The sequence below is a fragment of the Crinia signifera genome, chromosome 1, assembly GCF_055691185.1.
Source record: "Crinia signifera chromosome 1, ASM5569118v1, whole genome shotgun sequence".
Classification (NCBI taxonomy): Eukaryota; Metazoa; Chordata; class Amphibia; order Anura; family Myobatrachidae; genus Crinia; species Crinia signifera.
Window position 1 is genome coordinate 192,971,783 of NC_139217.1, and position 25,937 is coordinate 192,997,719.

Sequence of the window (25,937 nt, forward strand, 5' to 3'; positions counted from 1 at the left end):
TGGTGCGGGTTTTTTTTAGGGTGGGGGTGTTAAGTGGGGGGTGGGAGGGGGTGGGGTGGGGGGTGTGGGTTTGTTGGGAGATAAAGGGGAGAATGGGGGAAAAAAAAGGGAAAATGGGGAAAACAATGTATGCAGACAAATAAATATGTATAAATACAGAAAAAACCTAAAAAACATATATAGAATAAACTAAACATGTGGAGAACATCCAGACATATTATAGGAGTGCAATAAGAATATGGGTTATCTCAAAAAAATGAAAGGGGGTTATTTTCATTGAGTCCTTTTGGGGCAAGAGTGTCCAATCTGTAGATCCATCGGCTCTCAAGTTTCTTTAGAGCTAGCCCACGGTCACCACCGCGAGGAGGTGGGGGTACCCAGTCAATGATGCGACAGCGAAGGCTCGAGTTCTGGTGACCTGCCGCTAGGAAGTGGCGAGGAACGGGTAGTTCAGCTTTTTTCGTTTCCAGGGCTGCCCTAAATCGAGTTGCGGTGATTAGCCATCCTTTCTCGGAACTTTCTTGAAGTCATCCCGATATAGGCAAGGCCACAAGGGCAGTGGAGAAGGTACACAACATGGTCCATTTGACAGTGCAGGCGATACTTGATCTTGATCTGTCTGCCTGTGTGTGGGTGTGGAAATGTCGGGCCAGGGATGAGGCTATTGCAGGTGGTGCAACCTGCGCAGCGGAAGCAGCCGGGTCCGTTTAGAGTAGAGCCAAGTAGTATTTGATTCTATCTGTGGGCTTGTTGTTGGTCTCATGGAGTAGTTCCTTTAGGTTAGGACTTTCTTGTATGCTACCATAGGGGGGCCAAAGTTATGCATTTTCAGGTTTGGTCAGATGCCAGGATAGGCCAGTGTTTTCTTATGCTTGTCTGTACCTTGGAGGAAGCATGGTCAAATTTATTGACGAAAACCATTCGCTCTGGTTTTGGGGTTTGAGTCTCCAGTCGGGGGTTGTTCATTTTGTTCTTGCCTTAGTCAGGCAACTCGATTAGGGCAGCCCTGGAAACGAAAAAGCTGAACTACCCGTTCCTCGCCACTTCCTAGCGGCAGGTCACCAGAACTCGAGCCTTCGCTGTCGCATCATTGACTGGGTACCCCCACCTCCCTCGCGGTGGTGACCGTGGGCTAGCTCTAAAGAAACTTGAGAGCCGATGGATCTACAGATTGGACACTCTTGCCCCAAAAGGACTCAATGAAAATAACCCCCTTTCCATTTTTTTGAGATAACCCATATTCTTATTGCACTCCTATAATATGTCTGGATGTTCTCCACATGTTTAGTTTATTCTATATATGTTTTTTTAGGTTTTTTCTGTATTTATACATATTTATTTGTCTGCATACATTGTTTTCCCCATTTTCCCCTTTTTTTCCCCATTCTCCCCTTTATCTCCCAACAAACCCACCACCCCCCACCCCACCCCCCTCCCCACCCCCCACTTAACACCCCCACCCTAAAAAAACCCCGCACCAACACCCACCCCACCAACCCCTCCCCAACCCCCCCCCCCTCCCCCCCTTTTTTTTTCCCCCCTTTTTCCTTTTCCCCCCTTCCCCCTTCCCCTTCCCCCCCCCTTTTTCTTCTTCTCCCCCCCCCCCCCCTTGTTGTATCTCTCTTTGCCTTTATCCTCTACCTCAACCCCATATCATCCACTTCACTCCTACAACACTCCTCCCTATTTAACATTAATACCCCAACCTATGCACCTCTGGTATCAGGTTATCACTCCCCCTAAATTCCACCATGGGAACTTTACCACAGCCCAATGACACAATAGTGGGCACTTAGCATCCCTAGCTGTCACTATGGGTCCATCACTCTCCAACCTAGGAGTGCGCAGCTCCGCCCCTCCAGGTCTTAATATGATGCACTCAGCGGTCCCTACACCTCTTCCCTACCCGTCCCTGCACACTGGTCTCTATAGTTAAAATGACCCGGCTAATACCTTGTTAATTACAACATATGCACGGCTAGATTATCCTATTTACCCCCGCTACTTATATGCTAGGATTGCCGTCAGTGTGATTTAAATGTTTCCGTGCTTCTGAACAGTTTATATCTCCTATATTGCGCACAGCTCCGGGAAACCCGGAAGCGTGTGCGTTCCAGCCTTGCGCTCCACAGGCCTCTTCCGGCCGACGCACTTCCGGTGATACCGGAAGTCCTATAGCGCTACACTGACTCCGGTCTGTGGCGCTGCGCAGCTGCATCCCCTTAACTTAAGGTATAAATAGCCGGACCAGAGGGCAGTCAGATCAGCTGGCTGACCCTGTCTGTACCCAGGCTGTTCCTGCTCCGTTGATTATGTGACTTCTATTTGAAAAACGTAACTATGCTTTACTTTCATGTATTTCTGCATGTTCTTCATTTTCAGCTAGATATGCAGTCATGTAAATATCTGATGTATTGTCTGTATATTCTAGGCTCCTTGATAAAGGTCCATGTTGGGACCGAAACGTCTGGGCTTATATACTTCTCAGTGCTAATAACGATGTTGACTCGTTTGGATTAAAAACTTCTTTGCTTTTATCACAAGGCTGATTTGTGATTGTGGCGAGTGCTCTGCTTCTACACCACTGTGTGTGGATCTCCTGGATTTGTATTAAGGGGCATGCGATTGCATGTACCTTTTGCTGGGCACCCCACCGTTGTCTATATTTGGGTGAGAGTGCGGTCTTTCTCTGTTTCTAGATTATGAGGCTTTGACCTCCTGACCTGACACCCACATTTAAAACCTGGTACGTTTAGACCAGGAGTCAGCACCCTGAACTACTGCCCACTACTATACTGACCAGTAGTTTCCCCTCCCCTCCCCCACCTTACTTTGTATACAGTGCTTATATTTGTGTTTAGTTATACCCTCCCACGCCTATCCCTGACCAATATGGCCACAGGGGGTTTTTTGGATGACGTTTTACTCTTACAGGCCGAGCATGGCATAGTCTCTTTGACCGATGACGACGCCGACAAAGTCCTATTTGATCTCTCTGACTTTGACTCACTACCCACCTGAGTCACCCACCGACCTCTACCAAAGACTCCTAAAGATCAAAAACGCGAGGTAGACCTGTCACTCCACGGACATTTTCTATCAGAATACTATAGAAAAAAATGTATCCCCAGGGGGTTTAGAATCGCCAACGTCCCCACCATCGGCAGACGGAACCCCACATTTTGCAGCCGCTGGTGTGGGGTCCTTAATAAATGCTCCTTCGACCTAATGTTGCTCGTGGTCGAGGGAGGTAGGAGCTGAACTGAAAAAAGTAAAACTGGACATAGACGAATTCAGCACAGCCCATCTGGCCACCATTAAAACCGATAAAAATAGTAACTTTATTGATAAAATTAAAACCCAAATTGAAGCCTATAAAACAAGACCTTATCTCTTTCAAACGCAACAAGCTCGCGGTGGTCACATCCGACTACAAAAACCATACCGTCTACAGGTGGTTGGTGGGTGACTCAGGCCCTGCCCGCTCTCAGCGCCCTTTCGCCAGAGACGGCAAAGAAACCCTTATCAGTTCAACACTGGGTCCTCCCACCTCAGCATCAGAAAACGAACAATCAGAATCCCAGTCTGATTTTTTAGACGCAGGCCCCAGCAGCTCCATCAAACCGGAAAACCCCCAAGAGGAAGGGGAGGCGCCCACACCCCCGCTGCGGTCGTCTCAGGCAAACGGATCCGCAAGCAGGTTCAGAACTAGTCTTCAACCTGTCTGATCACGAACTGACACCGGCAATGACATCCCTACTGTCCAAAGGACTTTCCTTTGTACCCACCCACCCCCATGACGGTTTTGATACCACGGTTGATATTTATAAATTTGGACGTAAATTACGGTTACAAGAACAATTTGCTGACAGCAGAATCCGAAACCCCCAGATCTAAATTCCATAAACCCTCGACGTTCGACCCCTTATCCACCAACGCCAGTATAAAGACCTTCACGAGACTGGTAGAAAGGGATGCCCAACAGGCACCATCAAAACCCAGGTACGACAACCTCACCAGGACGGAACGAGAGGCATTGAAAGAATTGAAAGGGGACCCCAACCTGGTAATAAGACCGGCTGACAAAGGGGGAGGTGTGGTAGTCCCAAACTGGTCAGACTATCACTCAGAAGTGATCCGACAGTTAGAGGACAGTAATACGTATAAACCTGTACCTCACAACCCCATACCCGAATTTAAACGGGTCGTTGACAAAATCATTCTAAAAGGGCTGACATCCAACTACATCACCAAGGACACATTTGACTACCTGACGGTAGATTACCCAGTATGTCCCATTATATACACCTTGCCGAAAGTCCATAAGTCGCACTCTCACCCTCCCGGGAGGCCCATCATCTCGGCCCGAGGATCTCTATTACAACCGCTGGCTATCTTTGTGGACAACTACCTCCACCACTTGTCACCTCGAGTGACACCTACATCAGAGACACATCTGACTTTATCGACCAATTAAAAACGGTCGACATCTCCTCTCAACATGTACTCCTCGCCACAATGGATGTGAACTCCCTTTATACCGTGATCCCACATTCTGACGGCCTCCGTGCCCTAAGGTCCAGACTGGACACACGTCCGATACTAACACCTCCAACCGACTTCCTGACGGAACTGGCCGAAACCATCCTCTACCACAACCACTTCATGTACCAGAAGAAGTACTTCGTACAGGTGTCCGGGACCGCGATGGGGTCGAACCTGGCGCCTTCCTACGCGTGTACCTACATGCTTGACTACGAGCATAGATACATATTACCCCAATACTATGAGAAGATCAAATTCTATAGAAGATATATAGATGATGTCTTTCTGATCTGGGCAGGCTCACCTGATGAATTCTCTGAAATGGTCAACCACCTCAATGCTAAGGACCATCCAATCAAATTCACACACCTCATCGAAAAGGACTCAATTAACTTTCTGGACATCACGGTCCATATCAAGGGATGGAGAACTCCAAACCAGCCTGTATCGTAAGGCCACGGACAGAAACACCCTCCTCCTCACATCCAGCCAACACCCACCAACGCTTAAAGAACATCTTCCAATCTCCCAGTTTAATGCGAGTTATGCGTAACAACACGTCCAATACCACTATGGAAACTCAACTGGTTGAGATGACCGACCGTTTTAAACAGCGGGGATACTCAGAAACAACCTAAAGCGCTGCCTGACTAAGGCAAGGAACAAAATGAACAACCCCCGACTGAGACTCAAACCCCAAACCAGAGCGAATGGTTTCGTCAATAAATTTGACCATGCTTCCTCCAAGTACAGACAAGCATAAGAAAACACTGGCCTATCCTGGCATCTGACCAAAACCTGAAAATGCATAACTTTGGGCCCCCCTATGGTAGCATACAAGAAAGGTCCTAACCTAAAGGAACTACTCATGAGACCAACAACAAGCCCACAGATAGAATCAAATACTACTTGGCTCTACTCTAAAACGACCCGGCTGCTTCCGCTGCGCAGGTTGCACCACCTGCAATAGCCTCATCCCTGGCCCGACATTTCCACACCCACACACAGGCAGACAGATCAAGATCAAGTATCGCCTGCACTGTCAAATGGACCATGTTGTGTACCTTCTCCACTGCCCTTGTGGCCTTGCTATATCGGGATGACTTCAAGAAAGTTCCGAGAAAGGATGGCTAATCACCGCAACTCGATTAGGGCAGCCTGGAAACGAAAAAAGCTGAACTACCCGTTCCTCGCCACTTTCTAGCGGCAGGTCACCAGAACTCGAGCCTTCGCTGTCGCATCATTGACTGGGTACCCCCACCTCCTCGCGGTGGTGACCGTGGGCTAGCTCTAAAGAAACTTGAGAGCCGATGGATCTACAGATTGGACACTCTTGCCCCAAAAGGACTCAATGAAAATAACCCCCTTTCCATTTTTTTGAGATAACCCATATTCTTATTGCACTCCTATAATATGTCTGGATGTTCTCCACATGTTTAGTTTATTCTATATATGTTTTTTAGTTTTTTCTGTATTTTATACATATTTATTTGTCTGCATACATTGTTTTCCCATTTTCCCTTTTTTCCCATTCTCCCCTTTATCTCCCAACAAACCCACACCCCCCCACCCCACCCCCCTCCCCACCCCCCACTTAACACCCCCACCCTAAAAAAACCCGCACCAACACACCACCCCACCACCCCTCCCAACCCCCCCCCCTCCCCCCTTTTCCCCCCCCCCTTTTTTCCTTTTCCCCCCTTCCCCCTTCCCCTTCCCCCCCCCTTTTTCTTCTTCTCCCCCCCCCCTTGTTGTATCTCTCTTTGCCTTTATCCTCTACCTCAACCCCATATCATCCACTTCACTCCTACAACACTCCTCCCTATTTAACATTAATACCCCAACCTATGCACCTCTGGTATCAGGTTATCACTCCCCCTAAATTCCACCATGGGAACTTTACCACAGCCCAATGACACAATAGTGGGCACTTAGCATCCCTAGCTGTCACTATGGGTCCATCACTCTCCAACCTAGGAGTGCGCAGCTCCGCCCCTCCAGGTCTTAATATGATGCACTCAGCGGTCCCTACACCTCTTCCCTACCCGTCCCTGCACACTGGTCTCTATAGTTAAAATGACCCGGCTAATACCTTGTTAATTACAACATATGCACGGCTAGATTATCCTATTTACCCCGCTACTTATATGCTAGGATTGCCGTCAGTGTGATTTAAAATGTTTCCGTGCTTCTGAACAGTTTATATCTCCTATATTGCGCACAGCTCCGGGAAACCCGGAAGCGTGTGCGTTCCAGCCTTGCGCTCCACAGGCCTCTTCCGGCCGACGCACTTCCGGTGATACCGGAAGTCCTATAGCGCTACACTGACTCCGGTCTGTGGCGCTGCGCAGCTGCATCCCCTTAACTTAAGGTATAAATAGCCGGACCAGAGGGCAGTCAGATCAGCTGGCTGACCCTGTCTGTACCCAGGCTGTTCCTGCTCCGTTGATTATGTGACTTCTATTTGAAAAACGTAACTATGCTTTACTTTCATGTATTTCTGCATGTTCTTCATTTTCAGCTAGATATGCAGTCCATGTAAATATCTGATGTATTGTCTGTATATTCTAGGCTCCTTGATAAAGGTCCATGTTGGGACCGAAACGTCGGGGCTTATATACTTCTCAGTTGCTAATAACGATGTTGACTCGTTTGGATTAAAAACTTCTTTGCTTTTATCACAAGGCTGATTTGTGATTGTGGCGAGTGCTCTGCTTCTACACCACTGTGTGTGGATCTCCTGGATTTATATATATATATATATATATATATATATATATATATATATATATATAAAGAAAATATAAGTGTGCAAAAACAAAACCTTAGAGACCAGGTAGAAATAGTGTGACTTGTGCACACACAACGGGAGATAATCCGTCTCAGCCAATTTCAATAAGCACTCTGGGTCTTTTCAATTTAGCCCGGCAGCTCCAAATCACCTGAATTCACAGGTGTGGGATTTCTAGAAAAATAAATTAGAGCGCTCCATAGTGCAGTATATCAAAGACATTTATTTTGTAAAAAGCAATTTTAGCCTTGCATAAAAACAAGCGGTTATAACGTACCGCAACAGGCGGTTCAACAACCGCTGGACAACAGCATATACAGTGATCTCACACACTGAGCAGTAGGAGCGGTTACACTCATCAGACGCTTGCTTGCATCAAGTAGGTAGGGACAAGGACTCCAACGCCAGGCCACGCTCCAACGCGTTTCGTAGTCACGTAGTGAAGTACGTGACTACGAAACGCTTTGGAGCGTGGCGTGGCGTTGGAGTCCTTGTCCCTACCTACTTGATGCAAGCAAGCGTCTGATGAGTGTAACCGCTCCTACTGCTCAGTGTGTGAGATCACTGTATATGCTGTTGTCCAGCGGTTGTTGAACCGCCTGTTGCGGTACGTTATAACCGCTTGTTTTTATGCAAGGCTAAAATTGCTTTTTACAAAATAAATGTCTTTGATATACTGCACTATGGAGCGCTCTAATTTATTTTTCTAGATATACACTATGGAGCGCTCTAATTTATTTTTCTAGATATACAGGTCTATTGCATTATGGTAGAAAGTCATTAGGTCGACATGCTTAAAGGTCGACATGATTCTAGGTCGACATGGGAAAAGGTCGACATGATTCTAGGTCGAAAGGTCATTAGTTCGACAGGTCATTAGTTCGACAAGGTCATTAGTTCGACATTGTCTATGTCGACATTCACAAGGTCGACATGGGGTTTTTCACTGTTTTTTTACCTGAATGTCAACACAGTCGACATGGACACAGTTTAAAGTGCACTGCATCCCCTCGCATCGCTCGCTGCGCTCGCTATGCGTCGGGCACGGTGCCTCGCTACGCTCGGCACACTATTTTATTCTCCCACCACGCCCTAGTGGATGGTAGGGCATGAAATACCGCCTGTCGGCACATGTTGGCTCAAAAAACAGTGAAAAACTCCATGTCGACCTTGTGAATGTCGACATAGACAATGTCGAACTAATGACCTTGTCGAACTAATGACCTGTCGAACTAATGACCTTTCGAACTAGAATCATGTCGACCTTTTCCCATGTCGACCTAGAGTCATGTCGACCTTTTAGCATGTCGACCTAATAGATTCGACCTAATGACTGTCGACCATAATGCAGTAGACCAAATGACCGCATCCCATATATATATATATATATATATATATATATAATGTGTGTGTGTGTTTTCTTTTTAGATAAATATATAAATAAATACTAATTTACCATTAATGGAATAACGCAGATAGCTAATCATGGTTTATGTAGGACAAAAGATTCACTGGGATAATCTTTCAGCATTCTTGTGAAAAGTCAATAACCTCAATTTTAAATGCAAATGACATATGCAGAGAAATAATTCGATATTTGGAAACCCCATACCAAAAATTTGTAAGGGCCCCTAAGTACCACCCTATAGTGAGAAATGCATTTAAACCAAGGGGGTTATTCTAGTTCATTCTTTCTGACAAAATCCTTCTTAGATGGACAAAACCATGTGCACTGCGGGTGGGGCAGATGTAACTTGTGCAGAGAGAATTAGATTTGGGTGGGGTTTTTCTTCAAAGTGAGATATATATTGCAGTGTAAAATAAAGCAGTCAGTATTTTTCCTGCACAGAAACAAAATAACTCACCCAAATCTAATTCTATCTGCACATGTTACATCTGCCCCCCTGCAGTGCACATGGTTTTGTCCATCTAAATAGGATTTTGTCAGAAAGAATGAACTAGAATAAACCCCCAAGTAAATGACTGGGAAGGTAGATCCACTCAGCTTTGAGCCCAATAGCAGTTGCACTTCCGGCACCTATGTTAGTTACATCCCTGGACCTTGGGCAATATTCATGAAGCAGCAGGTTTTGTAAAGTGGCACTGACATTTAGGACCTTATTCTGGTCCATTTGCATCCCTGTGCTCCACTGCACATGCGCATAAAGTTTTATGTGCATGTGCACCTGCTTGGTCAGCGTTTCATGGGCGTGTGCTGTTCACACCGCTGCCTCAGTTAAGCGTTTTTCGGCAGCAGGACATGCTGTGCTCTCTGATTCTTGCTCAGGTGTTCAGTTTGAGTGTGGTATTGCGCATTTCGTAGCCCACCCCATTCATTGGCTGCTTCATCAATCACTCTTTATTGATTGACCATAGGGTATGCAAGAACCAGGTCATGCTGCAGCCAAATGCCCAATTGAGGCAGCGGCGTGAACCACTCACAAGCCACATGGAGTACAGTGTGTCCTGCTGCAGTGAAACGCCCAACGGAGGCAGCAGCGTGAACCACTTACATGCCACACAGAGCATGTGTCTAATACTACATTACATCTAAAGTCCACTTGTTACACAAAATAAATAAAATAAATGTGTGTAAAACGATTGAATTCAAAGAAAAATACTACATATGGACTTGCTAATACCAGCTCAATAGAGACATTTTTTTATGTTGATTTATATGCTCATATGAATTTATTTTTTACATGTGTTTTTTTATTAGAGTATTGTGAATAAGTATCACCCATTAAATAGGGCATTACTATAATTCTTGATGTAATAAATGTTAATGATATTCATCATAAATGTTTATGTACATTTTTTTAAAGTACTTAATTTGCTCTGCACAAACAGTGCTCCGAAGTGTGTGTGTGTGTGTGTGTGTGTGTGTGTGTGTATATATATATATATATATATATATATATATATATATATATATATATATATATATTTTTTTTTTGCTATTGTCTATTGTTTACCCGGGGAAACAGCACTTTGGTCTTTTGGAGCTGCAGTTTGTAGTAGAGCAAAGGGGTAGGACTAGTGTGCAGCGTTTTTTGAAAGTAGACTAGCACCTCTTATTTTATTTCTTTTTTCATATTCTTAAAATTCCAAAGGTATGCAATACTGTAATTGCTGCAAAAGGAGTATTATTTGAAGTTTGAAGGACAAAATTATTATTATCAAATAAAAATCATTATTTCTAACCTTGCCAGTGTCTTGACTATATGTTCTATTCATTTTGCAAATATAAAACATGAAATTTGTATGGGTGACCCCAAACTGTAGAACGTTAGTGTATATTTAAATCAAGTGAACACCTTGAAATGATGTCTTATACTGTAACACTTGGAAATTAAGATATTCATATTGTTGATGTAAAAGTTTCCAAAGGTAATTTATAATGTAGGAGCCGGACTGGAGGCAAAGCCTGGGGGTAGGCTTCCCTGACAGGGTTTGTAGGGAGCTGACTAGCAGTTAGTCATAGGAGGAGTGCTTAAGGAGAGGGTCATAGGGGGAGGGGCTTAACGGGGTGTTGGAGGGGTTTATAAGCAGGGTTCAGGCAGGAAATAGGGGTCACTGGGAGATTTTCTCAACAGCTAAGCAGTGTGACATCTCCCATGGCTTCCCCAGGCAACGCTGATGCAGAGGTATCCGCTGCGCTTGCTGCCCTCAGGGAGGCAGCTGGCACCAGAGGGACTGAGTGGCTGCAGCAGCAGATGTCAGGTCTGCTGGGGGGACTGGGAGCAGCAACGCAAGAGGCTGCTCCAGCGGGTGCACGGCCTCGGAGGTCTAGGCCTCCGGAGCGCTTTAGCCCATCTGTGTCCCCCAGGGTTCAGCGCCGTTCACGGAGCCCCGTTAGGGACCCTCCAGGCCAGGCTGTGGGCCGGGCACCTTCCGCCCGCAGGACCAGGTCTGGGAGGAATCCAACCAGCAGGCGGAACCCTCCGCGCGGGGGGGATCCCCCCCACGTGCAAGAAGATCCGGCGTTGCGTGGTACTGGACCTGGTGCGGTGGGGCATGCGGGGCATGCTGCTGCCCAGCGCGGGGTGAGTCGTGCCAGGGGGGCAGAAGTACAGGCTGAGGACCGCAGGCCTGGTACACGGAGCGAGAGGCGCACAGCTGGCTCCGCCTCCAACGAGGTCACGCCGGCTGGTGCTGTACCTGAGGGTCGGGATGTCAGGAGAAGAGTGATGGCAGCGTCAGCAGATGATGGAGAAATACCTGGTCCTTCCTCATTGGCTGGAGTTCGTCAGGACACTGGACCTGCGGCTGCTGGGTTCACAGCCCCCAGGCAGCCTGGTGAGTCTGTCTCTATGTCTGTTAATGCTTTAGCGCAGAGTCAGGGGGGGGGAGGGTTAGCCCTCCAAGGGGAAATGAGTAGAGGTTTTACTGAATTATTGAGTGGTTTTGCAGATTGGTTGGTGGGTTTGCGGCAGGGGGCGGGGCCGTCCCCGGCGGCAGCATGGGTGCCGCAGAATGCGGGCACACCAGCTAGCATTAGTGTGCCAGTCAGTAATAGTGTGCCGGTTAGCAGTGGGGTGCCGGGTAGCAGTGGGGTGCCGGTGAGCAGCGGGGTGCCGGTACCCGGCGGTGAGCAAAATAGCAGTAGTGCAGGGGCAGAAGGGGGTAGTGTTGGGACGCAGGAGGAGAGTGGAAGGCTCAGTGACACTGCAAAAGGGGAGGTGTATGTATGCTTTGAGGGGCCATTGGGGGCCCACCTGAAGCAGGAGGTGAGGGAGAAGATTTGGAAAGGGGAATACGTTGATATATTTTCATTGCTCCCTTTAGAGCGTTTTAATCTAGATAGGCCCCGTAAGGAGGAGAAGAAGGAGGAGGAGGAACGGCGGCGGTACCGGCTGATACCGCGGTCATTCACGAACTGGCTCCAAGCATTTGCTATTTTAGCTAGTGTGATTGGGGAGAAGGCGCCTGACAATTGTTCAGGCTTGTTTTGTTACATGGATGCGATAGGAGAGGCATACCGTGTGTATGGGGGCTTGGCTTGGCTCAGGTACGATGAGCAGTTTAGGCAGAGGAAGGCTGTTCGCCCTAACATACGTTGGGACCATAAGGATATTGCTTTATGGTTAAAGGTGACGGCCCCCACAAAAAGTGGGCAGCCCTTTCGTGGGGACGGGGGGGGGCCGAGGGAGGCCACAAATGGGACGGCCATGCAGAAGGGACTCTGCTTTGCCTTTAATGACGGGTCATGTCGTTTTGGGGCAAAATGCAAATTTAAACATGAATGTTCCTCGTGTGGAGGGACCCATGGTGCAAATAAATGCTTCAGAGGGAAGTCACGGGACGGTAATTCAAAAGGGGGAGACACCGGTTCGGCTGGAAAGGATGCTGGGGTATCTGCGTAGGTATCCTGACCAGCAGACAGCCGTGTTGTTGGAGGAGGGGTTTAGGGAAGGTTTTAAGATACCTTCCGACGTGCAGGTTTCAGGGGGCTTGAGGAGGAATTTGAAGTCTGCAAGGGAGCATCCAGAGGTGGTGCAGGACAAACTGCGTAAGGAGGTGCAGCTGGGTCGTATGGCTGGACCTTTTGGGTCGGCACCATGGCCAGATTTGATAGTCTCTCCATTGGGGGTGGTGCCAAAAAAGGAGGCGAACAAGTTTCGTCTTATACACCATTTATCTTTTCCAAAAGGGGCGTCGGTCAAGGATGGCATTGACCCTGACATCTGCTCGGTGGTTTATACATCGTTTGACGCGGCTGTTCAGTGGGTGAAGCGGTTTGGGAAAGGGGCCAGATTGGCAAAGACTGATATTGAATCGGCATTCCGTTTGCTGCCGGTTCACCCAACCAGTTTGCGTTTGTTGGGTTGTTGTTGGGACGGGGAATTTTTTGTTGATCGTTGTTTACCGATGGGTTGTTCTTTGTCATGTGCTTATTTTGAGGCCTTTAGTTCTTTTTTGGAGTGGGTGGTTAAGGATGTCTCTGGGTGTAGTTCAGTTATTCATTACCTAGATGACTTCTTATGTATTGGTCCTGGGGGGACCGGAGTATGTGACTTATTGTTGAGGACTGTTGAAAGGGTGTCGGCAGACTTTGGGGTCCCGCTTGCTCCAGGTAAGACGGAGGGCCCTGCGACTGTGATCAGTTTTTTGGGTATTGTCATTGATACCGAGAATATGGAGTGCCGCTTGCCCGAGGAGAAATTGCTGGGTTTGAAGGCCGAGGTAGGGAGGGCATTGCTGTTGAAGAAGATTAGATTGCGGGAATTGCAATCCTTGCTGGGCAAATTGAATTTTGCGTGTCGCATTATGCCTATGGGCCGCATTTTCAGCAGGAGGCTGGCAGCAGCGACAGCAGGGGTGGTTCTTCCTCATCATTTTGTCAGATTAGGTAGCGAGTTGAAAGGGGACTTGCGGGTGTGGGCAACTTTTTTGGAAGTTTTTAACGGCAGAGCTTTGTGGATGTCAGACACATGCGTCGCTACTGAGCTAGACCTTTTCACAGACGCGGCCGGGAGTGGTGGGTTCGGGGCATATTGCCAGGGACATTGGTGTGTAGGCCGGTGGCCGGAGTCTTGGGTGCAGAGAGGCATGGTTAAAAACTTGGCATTGTTGGAGTTGTTTCCTATCTTGGTAGCAGTAGTTGTTTGGGGGGAGCTATTCCGCAATAGGAAGATTTGTTTTCACTGCGATAATTTGGGGGTTGTCATGGCTATTAACCAATTGTCGGCATCTTCACCGTCAGTGGTCACTGTTTTGCAGCAGTTAGTATTGGAATGTCTGGCTTTGAATTTGTGGGTTGTGGCTAGGCACGTTCCTGGTGTCTCTAACGGCATTGCGGATGCTTTATCTCGTTCACAGTGGGAGCGTTTTCGGGAGTTGGCACCAGAGGCGGACAGGGAGGGGACCGGGTTCCCGAGTCGGCTCTGGGCTCTGCTGGACGGGTAGTCGATCAGCTCATCAGGGAATCCTTGGCCCCGAATACATGGTCGGCATACAATCAGGAATGGCGGAGCTGGTTAGAATGGCGTGAGGTAGTAGGTCTGAAGGAGGATGATGACGAGTTGGCTGTCTTGCTATATATTGGCCATTGTAAGGAGATTGGTTGGTCAGTGGCAAAAATCACGCGCTGCATGGCGGGCTTGGCTTTTGGGTTTCGTGCAGGCGGCAGGCCTGACGTCACTAAGAATTTCCTGATTGCGCAGGCTTTGAAAGGTTGGAGGAGAGGTCATGTCGTACAGGATCAGAGAAGGCCGGTGTCTTTCCAGTTGTTACAGAATATGGGCATGAAGTTAGGGGAGGTCTGTAGTTCCAATTTCGAGGAAAGGTTGTTTGGGGTAGCTTTTTCGCTTGCCTTCTTCGGGGCACTGCGGATTGGGGAGCTCGTGAGTCCAAGCGTGTCCAGGCCGGGAGGTTTGTTAGGAGAGGATGTGGATTTATACTCGGATAGGGTGGAGCTAGTGGTGAGGAGGTCTAAGACGGATCAGTTAGGGAGGGGGAAGAAGGTAGTTCTCTTCTCTGTACCAGGGTCGGATATGTGCCCGGTGGCACGGCTGAGGATATTTAAGGAGGTCAGAGTGGGCAGGGAAAGGGATCCTTTGCTGATGCATGCGAATGGATCCTTTTTATCACGGTTTCAGTTCACAAGTGTGTTTAGAGCAGTCCTGCGGACGTTGGGCCTCAAGGGGGAGGAATACGCGGGTCACTCTTTCCGCATTGGGGCCGCAACTGAGGCTGCTAGAATGGGATTTGGGGATGAGTTGATTAAGCGTATTGGGCGGTGGGAATCGTCTCGCTTTCGGTCCTATGTTCGTTTAGGGGATTGTTGAGGTTGACCGTGTTTTTCTGTTTTAGGGCAGCCTCCGTGCCTGATTTGGATTTTAGGACATTCATATGTCTTTTGGGGAGCTTTACGGGCGGATGTCAGACCGAACGGCCGCCAGCTGGGTTTGGATAGAGAGGAGGCAGTGGTTCGCTGTCTGGGAAAACGCGGTATGGTATGGAGTGGAGTGCTGCAGGAATTTCACCGTTTTGTTCGGCTCGATAGGGTTCCCGACATATTAGTTCTGCATGTAGGCGGGAATGACCTTGGGAGCAGACCATTTAGGGAGTTGATACGAGATATCAAGTTTGATCTCCTACGGTTATGGGCAATGTTTCCGGATTTAATCACGGTTTGGTCAGACATCGTGCCACGCCATTATTGGAGGGATGCGAGGTCGGCTGACAAGCTCAATAAGGCACGGATTAAAGTTAACAGGGCGATTGGGCGTTTTATGGCCAGGAACGGGGCTGTTGTGGTGAGGCACAGGGAACTTGAGTCTGGTGCCGGGGCATTTTGGAGAGGTGACGGTGTGCACCTGAATGCTGTGGGGATAGATGTTTGGTCTTTGGGACTACAAGAGGGAATAGAAACAGCGTTCCGGATGTGGGGGGGGCGCACGGGGTTAAGGGTTTAACCTCGTGCTTTGTGGCGGAGGGGGGTCCTCGAGGTTGGTGGCATTGAGGCTTAATTATGCGGCGGGGAGGGCCCCATGAGGGGGCTGGACTCCCCTGGGTGAGGTTAATTAATGAGCACTGGGTGTGTACAATTGGTGCCCTCGAGCCAATCGCTATCGGCTGGGGGTAAGAGCTCCTGGAAGTGCTTAGAGGTGTGGATATATATTTATTGAGGGCCTCGGGGACCACCTTCCGTGGGAATGTTTTTGGATTATTGTTTAAAATTGTATTGTTCAATAAAGATGGCTGCTGTGGCCAATTTTATCCAACAAGAGAGTTATGTCATTTGTGGGGGGATAGTTGGGCACAGCGATTAGACAATACCCTGTCATGTAGGAGCCGGACTGGAGGCAAAGCCTGGGGGTAGGCTCCCCTGACAGGGTTTGTAGGGAGCTGACTAGCAGTTAGTCATAGGAGGAGTGCTTAAGGAGAGGGTCATAGGGGGAGGGGCTTAACGGGGTGTTGGAGGGGTTTATAAGCAGGGTTCAGGCAGGAAATAGGGGTCACTGGGAGATTTTCTCAACAGCTCCCACCCACCCTTCCCTATTTTTTATAGTTTAGGTAGAATATTTGCTAGGATGTCTTTTTGTCACAGTGGCCTGTGCGGAGGGGGGTCCTCGAGGTTGGTGGCATTGAGGCTTAATTATGCGGCGGGGAGGGCCCCATGAGGGGGCTGGACTCCCCTGGGTGAGGTTAATTAATGAGCACTGGGTGTGTACAATTGGTGCCCTCGAGCCAATCGCTATTGGCTGGGGGTAAGAGCTCCTGGAAGTGCTTAGAGGTGTGGATATATATTTATTGAGGGCCTCGGGGACCACCTTCCGTGGGAATGTTTTTGGATTATTGTTTAAAATTGTATTGTTCAATAAAGATGGCTGCTGTGGCCAATTTTATCCAACAAGAGAGTTATGTCATTTGTGGGGGGATAGTTGGGCACAGCGATTAGACAATACCCTGTCATGAGCTTGGACTATTGTTGATTCAGGAAAGATACATTTTCTTTATTATAACTGAATCGGCTCTTAACATTCGCAAACACTCAGGATGAATTCAATGGCCGGTAAAGGCTGCAGATTGTTATCGCTGCTGCATTGTAACACCAGCAATGGCACCCCATCTTGCAGCCATTCACCCAGCTAGCCTAATGACACGTTGGCACGTTCGTACTTTTGTATGAAATCGGGTAGCTGACTGTACAGTGCAGCTATTGTCATGCTGATTGACCAGGTGAGCGCATGCGCCCTTAAGTGACTAAAGCAAAGTTAAAATGTGAGTATACAACAGAAACTATTTGAATATCATAGTAAAAACAGATGAACGAGCACTAAAAAAAATAGTACATCTAATTGACATTTTAATTTGTTAGAATGCTATTTTACATTTTAAGTATTACTTCAAACTATGCACAAATCCTTTAAAGAGCATACTTAGAAATAATGAAATGTGTAGACCTGACCTGGCCTTGCTTGCTATATGAGCCAGTGTTAAGCCTTCTCTGTGTACTGTACCTTTTCTTCAGGTAAAGCATTGCAGCTCCAGGCCTTCAAAAGAATCGCTCCTTTCTGTTCCCGTTTTTGACTTGAGGAGAACGAATGGCTTCTTTGTAAGCAGGCTATCTGCTCTACATCACTCAATATCTGCATGCAAATAAACATTGGACACAGTCACAATTGCATTTGCTAAATTTTTTTGTCTACACATCATTTATAAAATTACTTTCCAGTATCAGTTTTAAAGTTACAACCAATGTGGATTGTTCATTGTAAAACACTGTGTAGTATAATGGCACTGAATACCTTAAATGTTAATAAATTGGCACATTGAAGTACTGTGCTATGTATAAAAACACTTAATAATTAATGTAAGCACCTGTGACATCACAAAGGGCGGTCGGGCCGAACCCGAGTGTTACCCACTGAGGAGTTACATCAAACTGCCGATTACTGGTCAGTAACAGGAGCTGTGTGCTGCACTGTAAAATTTCATGCAACATCTGGCTCCTACAACACTGGAGGAGCTGGCACTCACCACAGCCTGATCCCCAGGGGGCAGCTTGCATCTTTAGGACCCCCGAGTGATCAAAATAGGTTCGGCTCATAAGGCCACACCCTACCCATAAGGTCATGTCCTTATTTGAGGCATGTGCTAAAGGCATGTCCTTCTGCCTTCCACACCGGGTGGCTCCTCAGGGGGGTTCTGGTTAGAATCACAGTGGTCAAAATTCCAGCAAACAGAATCCTGACTGCCACCATTCCAAGTGCCTGGATCTAGTTACCATCCCTCCAAAGGTAGGGACACCATTGGTAAGCACAACAGAAAATGGGTTCATTGCTCCCAATATAAAATGTGGCAAAAATGCACAGAATTTTTCTTTTAAACAAAGTAATGCCCACAGTCAAAAGTGCATTCTGTAGCCCTCCAATATTTACTATAAACACTCGGCACATTTAAAGCAAATTGGAAATGGTGAGATGATGTAGGACAGGAAGCACTTTCCTAAAAAATGCAGTCAAAGTTATGAAAATTAAATTTTTTTTGGAAAGCAAAACTTTATAGAGCTTGTTCCTGACAGGTAATGCCATCTATAGATGCCATTGCCAAATATAACCCTTTGCCCTTGTTACAGCAGACTTGTCCAAGAGGGATACAATCCCTTCCAGTGTCCCCCATGGCCAATGACTAAGCATGTGCAGAAGGACCCTGAGACATAATCCCAAAAGTCCATGCACTGTAAAGGTCATGTCTTAGCAGTAGAGCTGTCCTTTGCAGTTTTAATTGCAAATATTCATGCATACTATGTAAATAAATTCCACTATGCATGCTATCAGTCGCTGGATACATCACATTCAAAACATGATGCTTGTTACACCAATCTCTTCATTTATGGAAAGATAGACATTTAATTTATATCTGTTTGTTCTCAAATGATGATAAAATGATGATTACATTTTTAAGTATTGAAAACACTACTTTAATTACTTATATATAAATGTATTTATTTATAAATAAATATAAATTTTAATCAAAAAGAATGTCCTGCAGTACTAGTGTAACTCATAGCTGGCTTATGGATAGTGGCAGATGCTCAATTACTTTAGTGATACCACTCAGGTGCATGAGAGGGAGGGGTTAATACTGTGTAACTGATAGTTTGATTTTGCTTTGCAAACTATTTATTTATTTAAAGTTTCTAATATAGCGCAGCAGATTCCATTTACAATTGTAGACAGTGATGAAACAAACTGGGTAACAACAGACAGACTTGGAGGTAGGAGAGCCCTGCTGCAAGCTTACAATCTATATAAAATAAAACCTTGATAATAGAAACGCTGTAGATGTGATTTTCCTAGATTTTGCTAAAGCCTTCGACACAGTACCACACAAGAGGTTGATAAATAAAATGGAGGACATGGGATTAGGGGCAAATATCTGTAGATGGATAGGGAAATGGCTGTGTAATAGAGAACAGAGAGTGGTCGTGAACAGTGCCGTATCAAATATGATACCAGTACTAAGTGGAGTGCCACAGGGTTCGGTTCTTGGGCTCATTTTGTTTAACATTTTTATTAACGATATTGGGATGGGGTTACTCAGCAATGTATCCATCTTTGCGGATGATACAAAACTGAGCATAGTTATTAAATCATCAGAAGATGTCACCACGCTTCAAAATGATCTTGACAATCTAGATGAGTGGGCAAAAAAGTGGAAGATGAGGTTCAATGTGAACAAATGCAAGGTCATGCACCTTGGGAGACATAACCAGTGTGCTAGTTATAACCTAAGCGGTAATGAATTGGGTAAATCAGTACTCAAAAAGGATCTAGGAGTCCAAATAGACAACAAACTGGGGTGTAGTGCTCAATGTAATATAGCAACAAAAAAGGCCAACAAATTTCTTGCATGTATTAAAAGGGGCATGGAAACTAGGGACTCAAAAGTAATTATGCCTCTTTACAAATCATTGGTTAGACCACACCTCGAATACGCAGTGCAGTTTTGGGCCCCGCACTATAAAAAGAACATCATAGAATTAGAAAAAATCCAAAGAAGAGCAACAAAGCTTATTAGGGGAATGGAGAATTTAAGCTATGAGGAAAGTTTTTAACAATTTGGGACTATTTACACTAGAGAAAAGACGTTTAAAGGGGGATATGCTCAACATGTATAAATATATTAGGGGCCAATATAATGAAATGTCAAACCCCCTTTTTTCTCCTAGAAAGGAATCTAGGACACGAGGGCACCAGTTTAGAGTAGAAGAAAAAAATTTTGTTCACCTAGAAGAAAAAAATTCTTTACAGTCAGAGCAGTCAAACTTTGGAACTCTCTTCCTGGAGAGGTGTGTCGGCAGACACTATAAATTCATTTAAAATAAGGTTGGATAAACATTTATTGGTTAAAAACATCCATGGGTACGAATAAGTAACATAATCTGTCTTATAAATATCAGAATATACTATACAACAAGGGATAAGCTTCTATAAGCATAGGTTGAACTAGATGGACGCAAGTCTTTATTCAGCCTCACCTACTATGTAACTATGTAACTATAGGGACATAGGAGGGAAACACAAGGACAGGCACCGGTAATAGCATAGCCGTAGAAAATAATGGACAGGGATGGCTAACACGCCACAGTAATATAGCAGAAAGACAACTGCAAGCCGCTGTACACCCTCGTCGCACAGTAGGAATAATCCAGGGAGTATAATAGGCAGATGTCAAGTAAGAACAAGTATATTGACTAAATGCACCTGGACAGGCATCTAGTTAGAGGATATGGTGTCTAGTCCCAGTACCGCCTTCCATGTTGACACCAGGAGACGCCATACAGCCTCGGCACGCAGCCACAGATGAATTGTAGAGGATCCAGAATGCCAATACCAGGTACAAGCCAGCAGTCTAAGCCGGTCCCAAGAAGATAGAAGTAAGTGGAGGCAGGCGCCACAGCCCAGGAGACACGCGGGCAAGATGGTGCCAGCCCTCTTCGTGCAGATCGCGGTAACGACCCAGATGGGAGCGCTCCCCGCTCACACTGTTCAAATCACAGAGAGTGCCCGGCTCCCAGCACCTGTACTCCCGCCTGTTGCAGCACTCGGGAAGGAAGCGTCGGAGGAGGAGGACCTCGGCAGATGAGCAGAACAGATGTTCGGCAACACCCGGGGCTTGGCGTGGATGCAGGCCACAGCCATTGGTCCCTCCGGCCCGGCACTGAGATGTACCTATATCAGCAGAGAAGCAGGGCGGTAAGTGGGATATTCCACACCCGTTGCAGAGGCCAGGGGCTTCGGCAGCAGCAGTTCAGGATAATTTAGCAAGATTTATGGACGGAGCTCAGTAACTCTGCTGCCTACTCCCTTCACGTCCAGGCCATACACCCCGGTGCAGTATGGTTAATAGCTTTATATGCTAGTAGAAGTATTTTATATTGAATACAGTAAAATACAGGCAACCAATGGAGGGATTGGCAGAGCGGATCAGCAGAGGATGAGCGTCTTGCTAGGAAGATCAGCCTAGCAGCAGCATTTAAAATGGATTGCAGTGGTGAGAGTCTGTTCTTGGGAAGATCATTAAGGAGACTATTGCAATAGTCAATGCAGGATATAATGAGTGCATGGATAAGAGATTTAGTAGTGCCTTGTGTGAGATAGGGTCATATTTTGGATATGTTTTTTAGATGCATGTTACATGATTTGGAGACAGATTGAATGTGGGGAACAATAGACACGCAAATTATCACAATAAGAACCCGTCACATCTATTTCTTATAGGTATGTAGTAGTACATATTGCTTAGAAATTGTAGATAAATGGTTACATTCTAATGTGATGATAAGAAAGACTTTACAGTAAGTGCCAGGCTTTCAACAAGTCAAAGTGTGGTGTAGATTCAGACATGATTGTGCATTCTCTGTTGGAAAAGCACTTAGGGAAAGAATTCTAGCATTGAAAAGGCCAGCGAACAATAAACTTTCTAACTACTTACCGAGTTACATATAAAGACTGCACTAGGGAAACCAAAATCTATATTTTATCACAAATAAACGTAAAAAAATAATAGCAAAAATCATTGGCCAGTGAGATCACATAAAAATAAACCCACAAATAAAATATACACTAAAATAGTCGTTGGCTAATATATATCTGACAGAGAGATATTTCTGTTCTGTCCAGAAATGTATGACATTACTGTATTAATGAATGTCCCAATGTTTATTAGTTCCTGTACTGTCCAAAATGTAATATTATTAGTAAGAATGTCCTACTAGATATTGAGGTGACCAACTGTCCTCCTTGTGTAAGTTCTGTCCTCCTTTATTACCTTTAATAACATTTCTGCGGTGGCGGCTTTGGCAATCCAACACCTCTGATTGTGCAGTGCTGTTCCTTTCTCAAATAGTAGCTTATGCATATGTGCAGAAGCACTTTATGCAACCATAATGGGTGCCAGTCGGGATCCCGACAGTCATTAACCCGACGTCGGGATCCCGACTGTTAAAACACAGACGGCCGTTGGCTATTTTCCCTCGTGGGGGTCCACGACCCCCATAGAGGGAGAATAGAATAGGTGCCTCGCGTAGCAGCCCGCAAGGGGCTTTGTTGCTCTGGCCACGCTGTCTGAGTCCGGGCAGTCGGGATCCTGATGTCGGGATAATGACTGTCAGGATCCCGACTGTCGGAGAAACATACCACTCCCACCATAATATAGTAGCCACGAGGGAGCTGCTGCACACACCCGCCCGCCCACAGCAGCAGCACCTGAGTCCAGACTCCAGCTAGCTGTGCATCATGCCCAGCCCAGGCCCTGTCTCGGAGGAGGAGGAGAAAAGAGACAGCTCAGGGCACAGTGAACATAATGGAGCTGGGGGCAGCAGAGAATGGAGAGGGGGGGGGGGGGAGATGTCAGTACTGATATGTGTAAAAATGTTTTAAATGGGGATGTACAAAATGGGGTTGACTTTTATTTTTCACTGACTGGGTCTGTAGGCCATGGCCCCCTTGCTGCCAGGCCAAGACCCCAAATTTCAGGTGCATGCCGACACCACGTGTTGATGTCCCTCCTGCTGTGAATTAGCAGTTGTGAGGTAAGGGTTGCTGGGGGCCCAAAGCATCTGCTTGCACTTGGGCCTACGAGTCGCTGGTTCTGCCACTGTACACCCTGCTAGTCTATTTCGGATTTCTTCTTGTTTCTATTATTTACAATATTTTTTTTCTTCAATTTATTTGTGTCCCCCTTTTTATTGTAATAAAAAAGGTTGTCACCTTATAGAGATTATTAAGTTCACACAGTCCCATGTGTTGTTGCGATGTGATCCAGTCCAAAACCCATTGAACGCACATCTAACTGAGTGGGCACCTTAGGAAATGTTGACAGTATGGACAAGCAATAATTTTTGGAGCAGAGCAGTGTCTGGTCAGACAGTATTTCATACCTCCCAATTGTCCCAATTAAAGTGAGACAGTCCCACTATTTGGATGCTGTCCCTCCCATGGGTGGCAATGTCCCAGGGGAAAGAGCGAGCCGGGGGCTGCCCAGTCGCTAGGAGAGCACTGGGCACACCCTGAAAATGCTAAAAACGGAGATTGTGGAACAAGGCTATTCCCCCTCTACCTGAGGCCACACCCACATGGCCCTTGGCCCCACCCCCTCCTCAGGGAAGACACATCCAGGTCCAGCTTTCACTATTAAAATGTTGGGAGGTATGGTGTTTATAGTACCTCTATTGGTCAATAAACTTGCTTGCTCACTCATGTCCCTCAGTTGCTGGTGCTTATCCATGTGGTGCAGCTATCTGCTGGTGCTTTTCCCAATGAAAATAGGAGTTTTCTGTATATTTATTGTATATTTTTTTTGTGGGTTTATTTTTATGTGATCTCACTGCCCAGATTTGTTGCCATTATATTAACAAATGTATTTGTGATAAATATAAATGTTGGTTTCCATGGCACAGTCTTTATATGTTGGTTATTTAATGGAGTGAGCAATCCTTTTAAAGACCACAGCAAGGGAACTAAGATATTTAAATTTTTAATCCAATTATAATTGTCTGACCAAGTGCCAGATTACAGGTTGTTTAACTACTTACTGCACTCAATGTATATGCATCTAGCCCAGTAAACCAAGACAGTATATAAATATATAATCATTATACAGTAGATGGGCATCAAACTGTTGATCTTTGATTTTTACAGTATTTATTTTCATGCCCGATGCATCACAATCTTTGGATTTATTCTGGAGCCGTTATGTTTTAATATAATCAATCCAAAAATCTTATTGCAGACAATGATATACTATAATTACCTGGGGATTGATTAAGGATTCCAACAGTCAGGATCCTGATGGTTGCAATCCTGGCTGCAGAATCCCAACTCTGACAATGCAGATGGATCTCAAAACTGAGTACTGAAGTTTAGGGTTAGGCACTAGGGGTCGGTTAGGGTGCCAAAGGTGATGGTTAGGGTTAGAATACTCACTATGATCCATTGGCTTTAACTGCAGCCATGATGATTCCACATTGATTCAAAAGATTAATGTACAATCGCAAATTGACCATTTATAGTTTTTTTTTACTGACACAGATAACATACTGTATGGCCAAATTTTTAATGACCTATTTAGATGAGGTAGAAGTAACAGGAAGTGTATCCATTGCCAACAAAGTGGCCCATAAAAGAGCTTACCAGGAACTTTGCTGTATTTCAGCTATTGTAAGTGGTCATGTGGTTGGAGATTTGGGGGGCAAACTAGCTAATGGTTGTCAGGGCCGGCGGCACCACTAGGCAGCTCTAGGCATTTGCCTAGGGTATCAGCCACTGGAGGTGGTAGTTGGGAGCCAGGACCCCGCTGGATGGAGGCGAGTAGCTGTCACTCCTCTTCCCCCCACTCCCAACAACACGGCGGCCGCCGCATCACCCCTGCCCATCCACCCGCCATCCCAACTCCCACCCCCCCCCCCCCGTGGCCCCTTACAGAGGCGCATCACGCCAGGCTGCAAACCTACCCAAGCCTCCTCTACCACCCCCTATGTAGCAACCATGGCGGCCACATCTCATCACCCCCACTTGTGTCGGACGCACGCGCACAGGGGGGCGGATTGCGATGCGGCGGTGGCATGGAGCGGGTGAGCGGCCAGCACCGAGGCGGGTGAGCTCCAGGTGCCCCCCCGCCTGGGGCGCTCCGGTGCATTGCATTACATTGAAAATTGTACATTCTATTATGCAAACAGCATAATCCCATTGCTGTAGTGATGAAATGCTAATGAACACATGATAACAATAAGCTAATGAGAGACTCATTAAGCATAGGGTCAGGTCAATCTGACCTGACCCTATGCAATTATACATTTACAGTATGTGAATAAATCACAGACCCATGAAATTAATGTCATAGACCTTTACAACATCATCAAGCTCATGACCAATAAAAAAAAAGTCCAGCGGGTTGAACATTATAAAACAATGCTATTTAATGAATATTTGCTCACTGTCCTCAGAAATAATACATACTGTAGAAACAATACACTGGGAAACAGTATCTACTGTAACCACAACAATTAAAGTGTTGTGATAGCAGGACATTAGAACAGTGTCTCAGGAATGAAATATGGACATAGTTTTTATACAATGACACCTCTAATGGCACAAACATTGAGATTCAGTCCTACTGTATTTCAATACAAAAATACAACCTGTATGTTGGTGTAAAGAGATGTTTACTAATTTTAACTCATATTATGATATGTAGTAAGGCTATACATCATATTACATAGATGATTATGGGGATAACAAGAAATGTAGCGAGAGCCAACATCTATGTGAGCGATGTACAAAATATCCACTAAAATGCCAGCAATGCTCATATTTGTTATATAAATTCAAATTAAAAAAATGTGTTAAAAAAATGATAGTTCCTATATACTGTATAGTAAACATTACAGGTCATTATGGTGAGAATGTTGCTTAGTAATTTTCACACTTATTTGGCAAATTCACTTAGCGCTCAAAGGGTTAATCACACATACAGTATGGGGGAATACTGTTTGTCTGGTCTGTCTGATTTGTAATAACGAATTGGAATCTGCTCAGTAAATAAATTAAATAGGAGCGAAAGCTTACCTAAGCTTGAGAGGAGATAA

General features: G+C 46.0%; 1 protein-coding gene across 3 annotated transcripts in view; it reads right to left on the bottom strand.

Annotated features, from left to right (window-relative positions):
• LOC146066162 (melanopsin-B-like) overlaps positions 1 to 25,937 on the bottom strand; it is a 180,920-nt gene that overhangs the window by 10,711 nt on the left and 144,272 nt on the right. For all 3 annotated transcript variants that reach the window (XM_083179099.1, XM_083179098.1, XM_083179097.1), the window contains one exon: positions 17,305 to 17,433. In XM_083179099.1, the coding sequence (XP_083035225.1) occupies positions 17,305 to 17,433 (129 nt within the window). The remainder of the gene's footprint in view (positions 1 to 17,304; positions 17,434 to 25,937) is intronic.